The sequence below is a fragment of the Tachyglossus aculeatus genome, chromosome 7 (assembly GCF_015852505.1).
Source record: "Tachyglossus aculeatus isolate mTacAcu1 chromosome 7, mTacAcu1.pri, whole genome shotgun sequence".
NCBI lineage: Eukaryota > Metazoa > Chordata > Mammalia > Monotremata > Tachyglossidae > Tachyglossus > Tachyglossus aculeatus.
In genome coordinates, this window is record NC_052072.1 from 3,657,004 (window position 1) to 3,675,723 (window position 18,720).

Genomic DNA, 18,720 nt, shown 5'->3' on the forward strand with positions numbered 1-18,720 from the left:
ATTAATACTTAGTATTAAGTTAGTATCATCATCATCATCAATCGTATTTATTGAGCGCTTACTGTGTGCAGAGCACTGGACTAAGCGCTTGGGAAGTACAAGTTGGCAATATATAGAGACAGTCCCTACCCAACAGTGGGCTCACAGTCTAAAAGGGGGAGACAGAGAACAAAACCAAACACACTAACAAAATAAAATAAATAGAATAGATATGGACAAGTAAGATAAATAAATAAATAGAGTAATAAATATGTACAAACATATATACAGATATACAGGTGCTGTGGGGAAGGGAAGGAGGTAAGATGGGGGGATGGAGGGGGAACGAGGGGGAGGGGAAGGAAGGAAGTTAGTACTTAATACTTAGTATTAGGTTATACTTAATACTTAGTATTAAGTTAAGTTGTTAAGTTGTTAAGTATAAGAATTAAATTGTTAAGTATATCAGCGCTTAGAACAGTGCTTTGCACATAGTAAGTGCTTAACAAATGCCATCATCATTATTATTATTATTATTATTATTAACAGGCCCTTCTCACGGTTCGAACGAGAAGAGAGACGACAGGCCCGAAAACTGCATAAAACGCGATACGTACGAGGAATCCCTACTTGCTGTTTTCTTATTGCGGGACCAATGTTCAGTTTCTTATCCTTATAATTCAGCTTTTCGGCCTAAGACAAGACAAAAGCCCCTTAAAATGTTGTCTTTATAAAAAGCTGCGTCGTTCCCCAAACTCAATCACTCCCCCAGTCAGTCAATCGGTCACTCGATGGTACTTACTGTGTGCGGACACTATACTGAGCGTTTCGGAGAGTCCGATCCAACGCAGTTGGCGGACACGTTCCCTTCCCGCACTCAATCGATCATTGGTATTTACGGCGCGTTTGTCCCGATCGCCTTTATTGCTTTTATTCTATCATTTGCTTTTCTAATTAATTTCAAAGCCGTTTCTTACTCCATTACCCGAATCGCTCGGAAGCAGCGTTGCCTAGTGGGAAGGAGCCCTGGCTCGGGAATTAGAGGACCTGGGTTCCCATCCCAACCAACTGCTTGCTCTGGGACCTTGGGGTGAGTCCCTTCACTTCTCTGTGCCTCAGTTTCCTCAACTGTAAAATGGGGATTCAATACCTATCCTCCCTCCTACTTCGACTGTGAGCCTTAGGAGGGAAGAAGATTGCGTCCGACCTAATTAACTTGTACCTCCCCCGTACTGACACATTCATTCAATCGTATTTATTGAGCGCTTACTGTGTGCAGAGCACTGGGCTAAGCGCTTGGGAAGTACAAGTTGGCAACATATAGAGACGGTCCCTACCCAGCAGTGGGCTCCCAGTCTAGACAGGTAATGATAATAGTAAATAATAATTATGGTATTTATTAAGCGCTTACTATGTGCTGAGCACTGTTCTAAGCACTGGGGTAGCTACCAGTCAATCAGATTGGATGCATTCCCTGTCCCATAATGAGCTCACACGCCAATCAATCATATTTATTGAGTGCTTACCGGGTGCAGAGTCAGTTGATGGTACTTATTGGCTTCCTGCACACAGAGCACTGTACTAAGCGCTTGGGGGAGGACACTAGAACAATATAACAGACGCATTCCCTGCCCACAGAGAGCTGACAGTCTAGAGAAGCAGCGCGGCTCGGTGGAAAGAGCCCGGGCTTTGGAGTCAATCAATCAATCAATCAATCAATCGTATTTATTGAGCGCTTACTGTGTGCAGAGCACTGTACTAAGCGCTTGGGAAGGACAAGTTGGCAACATATAGAGACAGTCCCTACCCAACAGTGGGCTCACAGTCTAGAAGTCAGAGGTCAGGGGTTCAAATCCTGGCTCCGCCAATTGTCAGCTGAGTGACTTTGGGCAAGTCACTTTGCTTCTCTGGGCCTCAGTTCCCTCATCTGGAAAATGGGGATTACGACTGTGAGCCCCATGTGGGACAACTTGATCACCCTGTATCCCCCCCAGCGCTTAGAACAGCGCTTTGCACATAGTAAGTGCTTAACAAATACCATCATTATTATTATTTGTACGTAGTAAGCGCTTAACAAATACCATCGTTATTATTATTAGAGGGGGAGAAAGACATGAATAGAAAGAAATAAATGAAAGATATGGACATAGCCCGCTGTTGGGTAGGGACCGTCTCTATATGTTGCCAACTTGTACTTCCCAAGCGCTTAGTACAGTGCTCTGCACACAGAAGCGCTCAATAAATATGATTGAATGAATGAATGAATGGGGAGCGATTGTCTCTCTTTATTGCTGAATTGCACTTTCCAAACGCTAAGTACAGTGCTCTGCACACAGTACGTGTGCAATAAATGCGACTGAATGAGGGACTGAGTGGTTGTCAAAATGATGGGTCTTTCTGTGAAAGTGGGACTGAGGTCAAGGGACGGAAGGAGGAGCAGGAAACTTATTCTTGTCCCACCTGCTGCCTGGGAACGCCAATTCCCAGAATTCTTTAAGGACCATCGCTGTCCTGGCGCAAAAAACTACAGAGAGTGGAGAAATGACTACGGTTTTCTCCTTACCTCTTGTAAAATTTTTTGGGCATCTTCCTGTGTTTCAAAAGTGATGAAGCCATACCTAAATAAAGGACAGAAATGATTTTAATCTCAAAGTACCACACGATTTTTATATTTCACTAAACAAAGGGGGAGTCCCTTCAAGGCCCTGCTGAGAGCTCACCTCCTCCGGGAGGCCTTCCCAGACTGAGCCCCTTCCTTCCTCTCCCCCTTGTCCCCCTCTCCATCCCCCCCATCTTACCTCCTTCCCTTCCCCACAGCACCTGTATATATGGATATATGTTTGTACAGATTTATTACTCTATTTATTTATTTCTTTTACTTGTACACATCTATTCTATTTATTTTATTTTGTTAGTATGTTGGGTTTTGTTCTCTGTCTCCCCCTTTTAGACTGTGAGCCCACTGTTGGGTAGGGACTGTTTCTAGATGTTGCCAATTTGTACTTCCCAAGCGCTTAGTCCAGTGCTCTGCACACAGTAAACGCTCAATAAATACGATTGATGATGAGTTTTCCCTACCAAATATAGGCAAATGTGAGCCTTGGGCTGCCTGGAGTTTTTCCTACGCTTTAGCAGCCAAAAGACAGCTGGCTGTAATTAAACCTTTTTCGGAACCGGTTTTCCCGGCTGAGGTCTTTCCTGGCTCCCGAGCTCCAAGCCCCCTTGGTCTGGCTGCTATTTTCTTTTTCTTGCTTTGGTTTCTTTCGCTGGCTTTCATTAGGCGCCTACTACAGTGCCGGGAACTGTTCGAAGCGCTGGGGTAGATACAGGCCAGTCAGGTTGGATGCCCTCCACGGTTCACACAGGGGTCAGAGTCTTCATCCCCATTTGCCAGGTGATCAATCAATCGGATTTATTGAGCGCTTACTGTGCGCAGAACACTGTACTAAGCGCTTGGGAAGGACAAGTTGGCAACATAGAGAGACGGTCCCTACCCAACATTGGGCTCACAGTCTAAGTTCGTTGTGGGTGGGGAATGGGTCTGTTTATTGTTGCACTGTCCTCTCCCAAGCGCTCAGTACAAGCGCTCAATAAATACGACTGAATGAATGAATGAGGCCTAGAGAAGGGCAATGACTTTCATTCATTCATTCAATCGTATTTATTGAGCGCTTACTGTGTGCACAGCACTGTACTAAGCGCTTGGGAAGTACAAGGCGGCTACACATAGAGACGGTCCCTACCCGACAGCGGGCTCACAGTCTAGAAGGGGGAGACAGACAACAAAACAAAACATGTTAACAAAATAAAATAAATAGAATAAATATGTACAAATAAAATAAATAAATAAAAAGAGTAATAAATACAAGGTCAAGGCCAGCAGGCAGGTGGCGGAGCCAGGGATTAATGGGGATTAATAATAATAATAATAATAATAATAATGGCATTTGTTAAGCACTTACTATGTGCTAAGCACTGTTCTAAGGGCTGGGGGGATACAAGGTGATCGGACTGTCCCACATAATAATAATAATAATGATGACATTTGTTAAGCGCTTACTATGTGCAGAGCACTGTTCTAAGCGCTGGGGGTGGATACAAGGTGATCAAGTTGTCCCACATGGGGCTCACAGTCTTAATCCCCATTTTACAGATGAGGTAACAGGCTCAGAGAAGTTAAGTGACTTGCCCAAGGTCACACAGCAGACATGTGGCGGAGCCGGAATTCGAACCCATGACCTCTGACTCCAAAGCCCGTGCTCTTCTCCACTGAGCCACACTGCACCCATGGGGCTCCCAGTCTTAATCCCCATTTTCCAGATGAGGGAACTGAGGCCCAGAGAAGTGAAGCGACTTGCCCAAAGTCACACAGCAGACAAGTGGCGGAGCCAGGATTCGAACCCACGACCTCTGACTCCCAAGCCCGGGCTCTTTCCTCTGAGCGAGCCCCACATGGTACAGGAGTTGTGTCCAACATGATCGTCTGGCATCTACCCCAGAGCGGAGTCAACTGGGATAATAATAACAATAATAATAATAGTATTTTTTAAGGGCTTACAAGCAAATCGGGTTGGACACCGTCCCTGTCCCACGCAGGGCTCACGGTCTCAATCCCATTTTCCAGATGAGGTCACTGAGGCCCAGAGAAGTGAAGTGACTTGCCCAAGGTCACGCAGCAGGCAAGTGGCAGGGCCAGGGTTAGAACCCATGACTTTTGGAGAAGCAGCGTGTGGCTTAGTGGAAAGAGCAGGGGTTTGGGAGTCAGGGGTTGTGGGTTCTAATCTTGGCTCTGCCACTTGTCAGCTGTGGGACTTTGGGCAAATCACTTCACTTCTCTGGGCCTCGGTTCCCTCATCTGGAAAATGGGGATTAAGACTGTGAGCCCCGCCGTGGGACAGCCTGATCGCCTTGTAAACTCCCCAGCGCTTAGAACAGTGCTTCGTACATAGTAAGCGCTTAACGAATACCATTATTATCATTATCATTATTACAATGCTCTGAACACACTCCGTGTTCAGTAAGTACCATCCACTGACTTACGGATGAGGTTAGGGGGAAGTTAAGTGACTTGGCCAAGGTCACACGGCAAGTTCGTGGCAGCCCGGGGTTTAGAACCTGGTGTGTCCTGACTCCCAATCCTGTCGTTCATTCATTCAGTCGTATTTATTGAGCGCTTACTGGGTGCAGAGCACTGGACTAAGCGCTTGGAATGGCTCAGTGGAAAGAGCCCGGGCTTTGGAGTCAGAGGTCGTGGGTTCAAATCCCAGCTCCGCCAACTGTCAGCTGTGTGACTTTGGGCAAGTCACTTCACTTCTCTAGGCCTCAATGACCTCATCTGTAAAATGGGGATGAAGACTGTGAGCCCCCCGTGGGACAACCTCATCACCTTGTAACTACTACTGAGAGCTCACCTCCTCCAGGAGGCCTTCCCAGACTGAGCCCCTTCCTTCCTCTCCCCCTCGCCCCCCTCTCCATCCCCCCCATCTTACCTCCTTCCCTTCCCCACAGCACCTGTATAGATGTAATATATGTTTGTACATATTTATTACTCTATTTATTTATTTATTTATTTATTTTACTTGTCCATATCTATTCTATTTATTTTATTTTGTTAATATGTTTGGTTTTGTTCTCTGTCTCCCCCTTTTAGACTGTGAGCCCACTGGTGGGTAGGGACTGTCTCTATACGTTGCCAATTTGTACTTCCCAAGCGCTTAGTCCAGTGCTCTGCACACAGTAAGCGCTCAATAAATACGATTGATGATGATGATGATGTAACCTCCCCAGCGCTTAGAACAGTGCTTTGCACATAGTAAGCGCTTAATAAATGCCATTATTATTATTATTATTATTACAATTTGGCAACAGATAGAGACGGTCCCTACCCAACAACGGATTTGCAGTCTAGAAGGGGGGAGACAGACAACAAAACGAAACAAGTAGACAGTCAACAGCATCAATATAAATCTAGAGATATATATGCATCATTAATAAAATGAATAGAATAATAAGTATGTACATATATACACAAATTATATGGGGCAGGGATGGGTGGAGAGCAGAAGAAGGGAGTCGGGGCGATGGGGAGGGGCAGAGGAGCAGAGGAAAAGGGGGGCTCAGTCTGGGAAGGCCTCCTGGAGGAGGGGAGCTTTCTTTGTTCCACTGATGAAGGGACTCTTGGCTACCGCTTTGGTTTTGCTTCTGGCCACTCTATCAACCGATGAAGGGGAACTATTGAGCGTTTACTATGTGCAAAGCACTGGGCTAAGCACTTGGGAGATACACGTAACCTGCCCGTAACCAGCTGTCTAGAACAGGAATCCTCTCATTTTCTCACAGTATAATGTCCTGCCACCTTCTTCAGGGGTGAACAGGGACCAGAAGTTTGGGAGAAAATGACAGGCAGATGGATTTTTGAATAAGAGTGAGGAAAAGAGGTCGTGGGTTCGAATCCTGGCTCTGCCACTTGTCAGCTGTGTGACTCTGGGCAAGTCACTTCACTTCCCTGTGCCGCATTCACTCATTCATTCAACTGTTTTTATTGAGCGCTTACTGTGTGCACAGCACTGTACTAAGCCTCAGTTCCCTCATCTGTAAAATGGGGACTAAGACTATGAGCCCCACGTGCGACAACCTGATCACCTTGCATCTACCCCTGTGCTTAGAACAGTGCTTGGCACATACTACTACTACTACTACTACTAATGGCATTTATTAAGCACTTACTATGTGCCAAGCACTGTTCTAAGCACTGGGGGGGGGTTTAACAAGATGATCAGGTTGTCCCACAGGGGGCTCACAGTCTTCACCCCCATTTTACAGATGAGGTAACTAAGGCCCAGAAAAGTGAAATTACTTGCCCAAAGTCACACAGCTGACAAGCGGTGGAGCCAGGATTTGAACCCATGACCTCTGACTCCAAAGCCCGGGCCCTTTCCACTGAGCCACGCTGCAAGTGCTTAACAAATACCATCATCATCATTATCATTATTATTAATGACATTAAAAAAACCCAAACCCCCAACTACAAACAACTCCCCTAGGCTGCTATTTGCCTGGCTAGATTGTGGACAATATTTATATATTTTATTATTTATGATCACGTCATTATATATTATATTTAGATACAACTCTACCTATAGATTATTTACACATATACAGTATTTTTGTATTTATCTATTTTACAATGAGAAACTGTATTTTTATACGAACATTACTAGGACATAAAATACAGTCACAAAAATAAAGTGCGTTTTTGGCAATTGTACTAACCCTTTCGACACGCCCGCTCTGTCATTTACAATCTTCACTTCTTTCACTGCGCCGTACTGGGCAAAAAATTTCCTCAAGTCACTCTCATTAGTCTGATAGAAGGAAAACCAAACATTAAGAAGTGTTAACTCTACATCCAAATGATTACGAGAACGGCTACGCCCAGGATTAAAATACAAAATGAGGTGTTTTAAACAACGGCCAAAACCATGAACAGCCCAGTACTTAGAAGAAGCAAAGACATCTATAATTAATTTTGGTCATGTCACTTCTTTCTTTTCTAAAAATGCAACCAGAGAAACTCTAGGCATCCCATTCGTTTTTCCCTCCTTAGGGACACTGATGATCTGAAGCCCACTTCAGCAGGGCATCTGTTTCCACTGACCGCTTTAGGGGCAGGTAGGGAGTGGGGAAGTTGGGGGAGAGAGAGGGAGGAGGTGGGGAGAAAGAGAGAGGGAGGGAAGGAAGAAGGGAGAAAGAGAAGGAGGGAGGGAAGAAGAAAGAGAAAGAGAGGAGAGGGAGGTTGGAAGAAAGGAGAGAGAAAGAGGGAGGAGAAGGAGGGAAGGAAGGAGAGAGAAAGAAAGAGAGGAAGGGAGAGAGATGAAAAAACTGAGGAAGGAGGGAGAAAGAAGGAGGGATGGAAGGAAGGAGAGAGAAAGAGAGGAAAAGGAGGAAGAAAGGAGGGAGAAAGAGAGAGGCAGGGAGGGAAAGAAGGAGAGGGAAAGAGAGAGGAGGAGGAAGAAAGGAGGGAGAAAGAGAAAGGAAGAGGGAGAAGGAAGGAGAGAGAAAGAAAGGGAGGGAGGAAGAAAGAGAGAGGAGATGATGGGAGAGAGGAAGGAGGGAGAGAGAGAGGGAGGGAGGGAAGGAAGGAGATAGAAAGAGAGAGGAGGGAGGAAGGAAGGAGGGAGAAAGAGAGAGGAGGGAGGAAGGAAGGAGGGAGAAAGAGAGAGGAGGGAGGAAAAGAAGGAGAGAGAAAGAAAGGGAGGGAGGGAAAACGAGAGGAGATGAAGGGAGAGAGGAAGGAGGGAGGAAGAAAGAGGACGGAGGGAAGGGTAGAGAAAGAGAGAGGAGAAGGAGGGAGGGAGAAAGGAGGGAGAAAGAAAGAGGGAGAGAGGGAAGGAAGGAGAGAGAAAGAAAGGGAGGGAGGGAGAATGGGAGGAGATCAAGGGAGAGAGGAAGGAGGGAGAAAGGGAGAGGGGGAAGGAAGGAGAGAGAACGAAAGGGAGGGAGGAAGGAGGGAGAAAGAAAGAGGGAGGGAGGGAAGGAGAGAGAAAGAGGAGAAGGAGGGAGGAAGAAACAAGGAAGAAAGAGACAGGGAGGGAAGGAAGAAGAGAGAAAGGGAGAGAGGGAGAAAGAGAGATGAAGGGAGAGAGGAAGGAGGGAGAGAGAGGGAGGGAGGGAAGGAGAGAGAAAGAGAGAGGAGGGAGGAAAGGAAGGAGAGAGAAAGAAAGGGAGGGAGGGAGAAAGATTAGATGAAGGGAGAGAGGAAGGAGGGAGAAAGAGGAGGGAAGGAAGGAGAGAGAAAGAAAAGGAGGGAGGGAGAATGGGAGATCAAGGGAGAGAGGAAGGAGGGAGAAAGGGAGAGGGGGAAGGAAGGAGAGAGAAAGAAAGGGAGGGAGGAAGGAGGGAGAAAGAAAGAGGGAGGAAGGGAAGGAGAGAGGAGGAGAAGGAGGGAGGAAGAAAGAAGGAAGAAAGAGACAGGGACGGAAGGAGGAAGAGAGAAAGGGAGAGAGGGAGAAAGAGAGAGATGAAGGGAGAGAGGAAGGAGGGAGAGAGAGGGAGGGAGGGAGGAAAGGAGAGAGAAAGAGAGAGGAGGGAGGAAGAAAGGAGGGAGAAAGAGAGAGGGCGGGAAGGAAGAAGAGAGAAAGGGAAAGAGGGAGAAAGAGAGAGATAGGAGGGAGAGAGGGAGGGAGGGAAGGAGAGAGAAAGAGAGAGGAGGGAGGAAAGGTAGGAGAGAGAAAGAAAGGGAGGGAGGGAGAAAGAGATTAGGTGAAGGGAGAGAGGAAGGAGGGAGAAAGAGGGGGGGAAGGAAGGAGAGAGAAAGAAAAGGAGGGAGGGGGAAAGAGAGGAGATGAAGGGAGAGAGGAAGGAGGGAGAAAGAGAGAAGGAGGGAGGGAAGGGGAGGAGGGAGAAAGAGAGAGAGAGAGAGAAAGGAGAGAGGAGGGGGAGAGAGAGAGAGAGAGAGAGAGAGAGAGAGAGGTGATGGGACGGGCTTCCTCCCTTTGTTCTTCCCCCCTCCCAGCCCCCAGCACTTATGGCCAGATCTGTCATTTGATTTATGTGCATTGATGTCTATCTCCTCCGGTCTATACTGTCAGCTCATTGTAGACAGGGAATATCACTGTTTAGTGTTGTGCTGTACTATCCCAAGCGCTTACTACAGTGCTCTGCACCCAGTAAGAGCTCAATAAATATGCCTGAATGAGTGAATGAATGAATGGGAAGAAGAGAGGAGCTTTAGGACAGGAATCCTTCATTCAGGGGGACCAAAGGTAGGCCAGAGACTGAAGAGAGAGGTCTCTCTGTCTCTCCCTCTCTGTCTCTCCTCTCCCCTTCCCCAGTATGGGGAGCAGAACCAAGATTGGCCTCGTCAGTCCATAAAAAAAGGACGCTGTTCATTCAATCATATTTATTGAGCCCTTACTGCGTGCAAAACACTGTACTAAGCGCTAACCTTTTCTCCAAACAAGTGCCCTAACCCTTCTGTCTTCCCAGGGACACCTCAACGATAATATTGTACTTGTACTTGTACTTCCCAAGCACTTAGTACAGTGCTCTGCACACAGTAAGCGCTCAATAAATACGATTGATTGATTGATTGATTGATTGATTGATTATTACTTTAGGGAAGGGGTTAGGGTGAGGGTGGTTGTTTACAACCTCATTCTAAAGGGTGACTATCTCCTCCTTCGTGTTTACTACCGCAGAAGAAGCGAAGTCACTGCTTCCAAGAAGAGAAATTGTCTCCAGAGGCAAGGCGGGAAAAGGAGGGGGTGTTTAGTTATTTCTTACACCTTCCCTTTTCTCCCAGGGCGTCTTCTATTTCCGTATTAGATTCGGTGTCTGGCCCCTGCTGCAGAGATCAAGTTATCTAAACTGCCCCTTTAGAGGAAGGGACACGTTAGCTCAATTTATGCTTTTGTCACATAGGAGGGGAATGCTGGATAGATGAGTCCCCGTTATTCATAAACGCCTTCCTCAATTTTAGGACCTTTTGCTCCATCGCCTCTTCCCGGGATTTACCAAAATAGTGACAGAGGAAGAATCTCAGGCCACGTTTAGATGGAACCAGAAATCTCTAATATTTACGGTAGAAACTGGCCAATCCTTAGAAATGTCCCTGGATCCGATTCAGGGACTACAAGAATCAAACAGCTGGCTTTATTTCGGTGGGAAAAGGTCATCCGTTTGTGCTCCGCCCTACGGTATCCAGCTCCTCCCACAAGTGTCCTGAGGGTTTTTCTTTTTCCTGTTAAAGAGGGAGCCATTTTTTCCACTGGGAATTCTGTTGGATTGTTCGGGAAAATATCTCTCACATCACACATCCGTGCCTCCTACTTGAGATTGTTGGAAGACCCACGATCATCCCTTATTTCCAGACGCACTATCACCCCTTATTTCCCTTCTGGAACCCATTTTTCCAGAAAGTTGGGTGGGAGATAACTGGATAATGGCCCCATTATCCTCCCCCCTCTCTGTAGGAGCAGAAAGCCTTCATTCACTCATTCATTCGTTTTTATCTAGCTCTTAATAATAATACTAATGATGATGGCATTTGTTAAGCTCTTACTATGTGCCAAGCACTGCTCTAAGTGCTGGGGGGATACAAGGTAATCAGGTTGTCCCACATGGGGCTCACAGTCTTCAACCCCATTTTACAGATGAGGGATCTGAGGCCCAGAGAAGTTAAGTGACTTGCCCAAGGTCACACGGCTGACAAGTGGCAGAGCCGGGATTAGAACCCATGACCTCTGACTCCCAAGCCCGGGCTCTTTCCTCTGAGCCATGCTGCTTCTCTTAGTGTGTGCAAAGCACTGGGGAGACTGCATTGCTTTATACCTCGCTGGGAATAATAATGATGGCATTTGTTAAGCGCTTACTATGTGTCAAGCACTGTTCTAAGCGCTGGGGTAGATACAAGGTTATCAGGTTGTCCCGCGTGGGGCTCCCAGTCTTCATCCCCATTTTACAGATGAGGGAACTGAGGCCCAGGGAAGTGAAGTTCCTGGCCCAAGGTCGCCCAGCTGACAAGTGGCGGAGGCGGGATTAGAACCCACGACCTCTGAGTCCCAAGCCAGGGCTCTTTCCACTCAGCCACGCTGCTCCAACCTATGAACCGCCGCTCTACAAGTAGTTAAGAGCACACTTCACAGAGAAGCAGCGTGGCTCAATGGAAAGAGCCCGGGTTTGGGAGTCAGAGGTCGTGGGTTCCAATCCCAGCTCCTCCGCTTGTCAGCTGTGTGACCTTGGGCAAGTCACTTCACTTCTCTGGGCTTCGGTTCCCTCATCTGTAAAACGGGGATGCAGCCCGTGAGCCCCACGTGGGACAACCTGATTACCTGCTTATATCCCCCCCCCCCTCCAGTGGTTGGCACATCGTAAGCGCTTAACAAATACCATCGCTCTTCACAAATGCCATCATTATTTAATATGAACTTTAAGGCCTATATTCAGAACAAGTTTTCGAATACCTTAAAATCGATTCCTCCCACAAAGATGCGATTAGGGATCACGGTGCCGAACCTCGGGGCGCTGGTGGGATTATTGAACGGCCCAGGAGATGCAGGGATGGGGGACGGCGACAGGGAATTCATTTGCATCTCATTAGTTGCTGGCTGCAAGATAAAATGCCTTTGATATAATCTCAAGGTCAGACGGGTTAACGGTTACGGCGCAAACGAGAGACAAGGTCGGAAACGATTCGACAAGCAAGAGTTTGGCTGCCAAGGCGACGTGGAGCTATTGCTTGGTTCGCGCTGTTTTTGTCTGTGACTGTGAGCCCACTGTTGGGTAGGGACCATCCCTATATGTTGCCAACTTGGACTTCCCAAGCGCTTAGTACAGTGCTCTGCACACAGTAAGCGCTCAATAAATACGATTGATGGATTGATTGATCCTGAGGGCAGGAGGAGGTGTGAGGCTGCAGAGAGGGAGAGACATCAGGGCTGGTAGGGAGAGGGCCGCAAGTGACTTTGGGGAGCCTGGTCATGGGGAAGCGAAAAGGAAAAAAAAAACCCAATTGTTGGGAGGATCCAGAAGGGAGCTGGTGGAGGGGAAATGTGCGTGACCTCTTCCAGAAGCCTGGACCGGAATTCCAAGCAGTGGGGTTGGGATTGGGGGGGGGGGGGGACAGCTGGACGAAACTGTGGGATCTTTTAGACTGTGAGCCCACTGTTGGGTAGGGACTGTCTCTATACGTTGCCAACTTGTACTTCCCAAGCGCTTAGTCCAGTGCTCTGCACACAGTAAGCGCTCAATAAATACGATTGATGATGATCTGGATCTGGGATAAGAGTGGGAGCTCCATGCGGGACAGGGACTGCGGCCAACCTCGTTAACTTTTGATTGTGGTACTCGAGTGTGAGCCCACTGTTGCGTAGGGACTGTCTCTATATGTTGCCAACTTGTACTTCCCAAGCGCTTAGTACAGTGCTCTGCACACAGTAAGCGCTCAATAAATATGATTGATGATGATCTGGATCTGGGATAAGAGTGTGAGCTCCATGCGGGCCAGGGACTGTGGCCATCCTTGTTAACTTTTGATTATGGTACTCGAGTGTGAGCCCACTGTTGGGTAGGGACTGTCTCTATACGTTGCCAATTTGTACTTCCCAAGCGCTTAGTACAGTGCTCTGCACACAGTAAGCGCTCAATAAATACGACTGATTGACTGAGTGCTTACTATGTGCCAGGCACTGTGCTATGCGCTGGGGTGAATGCAAGCAGATCGGGTTGGACACAGTCCCTGTCCCGCGTGGGGCTCACAGGCTCCATCCCCATTTGCCAGGTGAGGTCACTGAGGCCCAGAGAAGTGAAGTGACTTGCCCAAGGTCACACAGCAGTCAAGTAATAATAATAATAATTACAGTATTTGGTAAGCCCCCTTCCTTCCTCTCCCCTTCGTCCCCCTCTCCATCCCCCCATCTTACCTCCTTCCCTTCCCCACAGCACCTGCTTATATGTATATATGTTTGTACATATTTATTACTCTATTTATTGATTTATTTATTTTACTTGTACATATCTATTCTACTTATTTTATTTTGTTAGGATGTTTGGTTTTGTTCTCTGTCTCCCCCTTTTAGTCTGTGAGCCCACTGTTGGGTAGGGACTGTCTCTACATGTTGCCAACTTGTACTTCCCAAGCGCTTAGTACAGTGCTCTGCACACAGTAAGCGCTCAATAAATACGATTGATTGATTGATCAGGGTGACCGCCATGTGAGGGTGCCTGCCATTTCGGGGGGCCGCTACGTGAGAGGAGCTCTCAAGTCAGGGTGACCATCATGTGAAGGTGGGGGTCCTCTCACATCAGGGGGGCCCCCACCCCAGAGTGACCACCACGTCAGGGTGGCTGCAATGTCGGGGGCCGCCATGTCGGGATGACTGCCGTGTGAGGCGGCCCCCACGTCAGTAGGGCCACCCTGTTGGGGCGACCACCACGTCAGGGTGCCCGCTATGGCAGAGGGGCCGCCGGGTCGGGGTGACTGCCACATGGGGGGGGCCTGCTATGTTGGGGTGACCACCCCGTGAGAGGGTCCCTCCCGTCAGGGTGACTGCTATGTCGGGGGCGGCCCTATGTCAGGGAGACCGCCATGTCGGGGGGACCTTCCACATCAAGTGACGACCATCGGGGGGCATGCCGTATCGGGGGGGCTGCCATGTCGGGGTGACATTGTGTGAGGGGGTGTCCCCACGTCAGGGTAACCAACACGTCAGGGTGCCTGCCTTGATGGGGGGGCCGCCATGTTGGGCTGACCACCATGTGAGGGGGCCCTCACGTCGGGGTGACCGCCATGTTGGGGTGACATCGTGTGAGAGGGTGTCCCCACGTCAGGGTGCCTGCCTTGATGGGGGGGGCCACCATGTTGGGCTGACCACCATGTGAGGGGGCCCTCACGTCGGGGTGACCACTGTGTGAGACGGCCCCTCACATCAGGGTGACCGCCATGTCGGGGAGACATCGTGTGAGAGGGGGTCCCCACGGCAGGGTGCCTGCCATGATGGGGGGGCCGCCATGTTGGGCTGACCACCGTGTGAGGGGGCCCTCACATCAGGGGGGCCACCATGTCGGGGTGACCACCGTGTGAGACGGTCCCTCACATCAGGGTGACCGCCATGTCGGGGAGACATCGTGTGAGAGGGGGTCCCCACGGCAGGGTGCCTGCCATGATGGGGGGACCGCCATGTTGGGCTGACCACCGTGTGAGGGGGCCCTCACGTCAGGGGTGCCACCATGTCGGGGTGACCGCTGTGTGAGACGGCCCCTCACATCAGGGTGACCGCCATGATGGGGTGACATCGTGTGAGAGGGGGTCCCCACGGCAGGGTGCCGGCCATGATGGGGGGCCGCCATGTTGGGCTGACCACCATGTGAGGGGGCCCTCACGTCAGGGGGGCCACTGCTGTGTGAGACGGTTCCTCACATCAGGGTGACCGCCATGTCGGGGAGACATCGAGTGAGAGGGGGGTCCCCACGGCAGGGTGCCTGCCATGATGGGGGGGCTGCCATGTTGGGCTGACCACCATGTGAGGGGGCCCTCACGTCAGAGGGGCCACCATGTCGGGGTGACCGCTGTGTGAGGCGGTCCCTCACATCAGGGTGACCGCCACGTCAGGGTGCCTGCCATGGTGGGATGACCACCATGGGAGGGCACCCCCACGTCGGGGGGGGGGGGGCACCATGTCAGGGTGACCGTCGGGTGAGAGGACCCCTCGCGTGAGGGGGACCGCCATGTCAGGGGGCCTAACAAATCGACTTGCACTTCCCAAGCGCTTAGTACAGTGCTCTGCACATGGTAAGCGTTCAATAAATACGACTGAATGTCAGGGGGGGAGGGGCCCACGTCACGTGACCGTCGAGTCGGGGGGCCTGTCGTGTCAAGGGGGTGGGGGGTCGCCTTCTCCTCACGCGGCCCCCGCTCCGCGCACGCGCGAGGGCCCCTCCCCACACGCGGCCCCTGCTCCGCGCACGCGCGAGGGCCCCACCTCACACTAGGCCCCCGTTGTGCGCACGCGCGAGGGCCTCACCTCGCCCCCTCACGCGGTTCGCGGAGTGCCGGGGGGGAAGGGGCGAGGAGCCGCCCCAGATTCGCGGGCGCTGATTGGTCGGCGGCCGGGTCCGGGCGGTTCGAGGCGCCAAAGGGCTCGTTTTCTGAGGCCCCGCCCCTCCGCGCACGCGCGAGGGCGCCACCTCGCCCTCTCACGCGGTTTGCGGAGTGCCGGGGGGAGGGGCGAGGAACCGCCCCAGGTTCGCGGGCGCTGATTGGTGGGCGGCGGGCTCCGGGCGGTTCGAGGCGCCAAAGGGCACGTTTCCTCAGAGGCCCCGCCCCTCACGCGGCCCCCGCTCCGCGCACGCGCGAGGCCCCCTCCCCTCACGCGGCCCACGGAGTGCGAGTGGGTGTGAGGGGGGAGGGGCGAGGAACCGCCCCAGCGTCGAGGGCGCTGATTGGTGGGCGGCGGGCTCCGGGCGGTTCGAGGCGCCAAAGGGCACGTTTCCTCAGAGGCCCCGCCCCTCACGCGGCCCCCGCTCCGCGCACGTGCGAGGGCCCCCACCCCTCACGCAGTCCCGCTCCGCGCACGCGCGTGGGCCCCGCTTCGCCCTCTCACCCGGCCCGCGATGTGACTGGGGGGGAGAGGCGAGGAACCGCCCAGCGTCGCGGGCGCTGATTGGTGGGCGGCGGGCTCCGGGCGCTCGAGGCGCCAAAGGGCAGGTTTCCTCAGAGGCCCCGCCCCTCCCGCGGACCCGCACCGCGCACGCGCGAGGGCCCCGCCCCTCCCGCGACCCCACCCTTCACACGGCCCCCGCTCCGCGCACGCGCGAGGGCCCCGCCCCTCACGCGGCCCCACCCTTCACGCGGCCCCCTCTCCGCGCACGCGCGAGGGCCCCGCCCCTCAGGCGGCCCGCGGAGTGCCGGGGGGCTGAGGGGGGCGGGGCGGGGAACCTCCCCGGCGTCGCGGGCGCTGATTGGTGGGCGGCGGGCTCCGGCGGCTCGAGGCGCCCAAGGGCAGTCTTCCTCAGAGGCCCCGCCCCTCACTCGGCCCCCGCTCCGCGCACGCGCGAGGGCCCCGCCCCTCACGCGGCCCCACCCTTCACGCGGCCCCCTCTCCGCGCACGCGCGAGGGCCCCGCCCCTCACGCGGCCCGCAGAGTGCCGGGGGGTAAGGGGGGAGGGGCGAGGAACCGCCCCAGCGTCGCGGGCGCTGATTGGTGGGCGGCGGGCTCCGGCGGCTCGAGGCACCAAAGGGCAGGTTTCCTCAGAGGCCCCACCCCTCACGCGGTCCCCGCTCCGCGCACGCGCGAGGGCCCCACCCTCACGCGGCGCTCGCTCCGCGCACGCGCGAGGGCCCCACCTCTCCCCGTCACGCGGCCCGCGGAGTCCCGGAGTGGGGAGGGGCGAGGAACCGCCCCAGCGCGGCGGGCGCTGATTGGTGGGCGGCGGGCTCCGGCGGTTCCCTCAGAGGCCCCGCCCCCCTCCCGCTCCTCGCGCCAACGGCACCGGCAGTTTGGGCGGGAAATGCGGGCCCGCCGCGTGCCGGGCGGAGGACCGTTGGGCCCTCCCCCGAGACCCCCCCACCCCTCTCCTCGTCCGGACACCGGGGGGCGCTACTCACCGTCCCGGCCTCCGCCTCCATCGCCGTCCGCGGAAAAGCCGTCGTCCGGAGCCGGGGGGGGGGGCGGGTGTTCCCCCACCCCAAGGGCCGCGAGGACGGCAGCCCGGGACGGCGGACAGCAAGGGCGGGCGAGCCGGGGGACGAGGCCGGGGCTTCCCGCCGCTGGGGGGCGCGCACGGCGCCTCCGTCCCCCGGGGGGCCCCAGGGGCACAGCGCGTGCGCGCGGATGGAAGGGGGCGCTCGCGGGGGCGGACGGGAGGGGGCGCTCTGGGGGCTGGATGGGCGGGGGCGCGTGCGCGCGGACGGGAGGGGGCACTCGCGGGGCCGGAAGGGGGGAGGCGCTCGCGGGGGCAGACGGGAGGGGGCGCTCGCGGGGGAGGACGGGAGGGGGCACAAGCACGTGGACGGTAGGGGCGCTCGCGGGAGCGGACGGTAGGGGGCGCGCGCGCATATATATGTATACATATTGATGTATGTATATATGTTTGTACATATTTATTACTCTATTTATTTATTTATTTTATTTGTACATATCTATTCTATTTATTTGATTTTGTTAGTATGTTTGGTTTTGTTCTCCGTCTCCCACTTTTAGACGGTGAGCCCGCCGTTGGGTAGGGACCGTCTCTAGATGTTGCCAATTTGTACTTCCCAAGCGCTTAGTCCAGTGCTCCGCATATAGTAAGCGCTCAATAAAGACGATTGATGATGATGATGATGATGTGGACGGGAGGGGGCGGACGGGAGGGGGCGCTCGCGGGGCTGGATGGGAGGGGGCGCGCGCGCGTGGACGGTAGGGGCGCTCGCGGGGGCGGACGGTAGGGGGCGCGCGCGCATATATATTTATATATAAATATATATTTATATATATAAATATATATATATTTACATATGTATATATGTTTGTACATATTTATTACTCTATTTATTTATTTATTTATTTTATTTGTACATATCTATTCTATTTATTTTATTTTGTTAGTCTGTTTGGTTTGTTCTCCGTCTCCCCCTTTTAGACTGTGAGCCCGCCGTTGGGTAGGGACCGTCTCTAGATGTTGCCAATTTGGACTTCCCAAGCGCTTAGTCCAGTGCTCCGCACATAGTAAGCGCTCAATAAATACGATTGATGAGGATGATGATGTGGATGGTAGGGGGCGGACGGGAGGGCGCGGACGGGAGGGGGCGCTCGCGGGGCTGGATGGGAGGGGGCGCGTGCGCGCGGACGGGAGGGGGCGCTCGCGGGGGCGGACGGCAGGGAGCGCGCGCGGAGGCGGACGGTAGGGGCGCTCGCGGGGGCGGACGGTAGGGGGCGCGCGCATATATATTTATATATAAATATATATTTATGTATATATATGTATACATCACCTTGATATATGATATATATACATATATGATGTATATATATACATATATGATGTACATGTATACATATATATGTATATATGTTTGTACATATTTATTACTCTATTTATTTATTCATTTTATTTGTACATGTCTATTCTATTTATTTTATTTTGTTAGTATGTTTGGTTTTGTTCTCTGTCTCCCCCTTTTAGACTGTGAGCCCGCCGTTGGGTAGGGACCGTCTCTAGATGTTGCCAACTTGTACTTCCCAAGCGCTTAGTCCAGTGCTC

General features: G+C 52.5%; 1 protein-coding gene across 7 annotated transcripts in view; it reads right to left on the reverse strand.

The window, feature by feature from the left end:
- Positions 1 to 17,186, reverse strand: part of BOLL (boule homolog, RNA binding protein) — a 64,190-nt gene extending 47,004 nt beyond the window's left edge. For 3 of the 7 annotated variants that reach the window (XM_038749294.1, XM_038749290.1, XM_038749296.1), the window contains exons 1-5: positions 17,084 to 17,186; positions 11,943 to 12,086; positions 7,252 to 7,343; positions 2,543 to 2,597; positions 597 to 672 (exon numbers count right to left, since the gene is read on the reverse strand). In XM_038749294.1, coding sequence (XP_038605222.1) covers positions 597 to 672; positions 2,543 to 2,597; positions 7,252 to 7,343; positions 11,943 to 12,086; positions 17,084 to 17,104 — 388 coding nt within the window. In that variant the 5' untranslated portion in view covers positions 17,105 to 17,186. Of the gene's footprint in view, positions 1 to 596; positions 673 to 2,542; positions 2,598 to 7,251; positions 7,344 to 11,942; positions 12,087 to 15,500; positions 15,724 to 16,079; positions 16,156 to 17,083 lie in introns of those variants that run through there. The other 4 variants (XM_038749293.1, XM_038749295.1, XM_038749292.1 and 1 more) reach the window with 3 other exon arrangements.
- Positions 17,187 to 18,720: the final 1,534 nt, after the last annotated feature.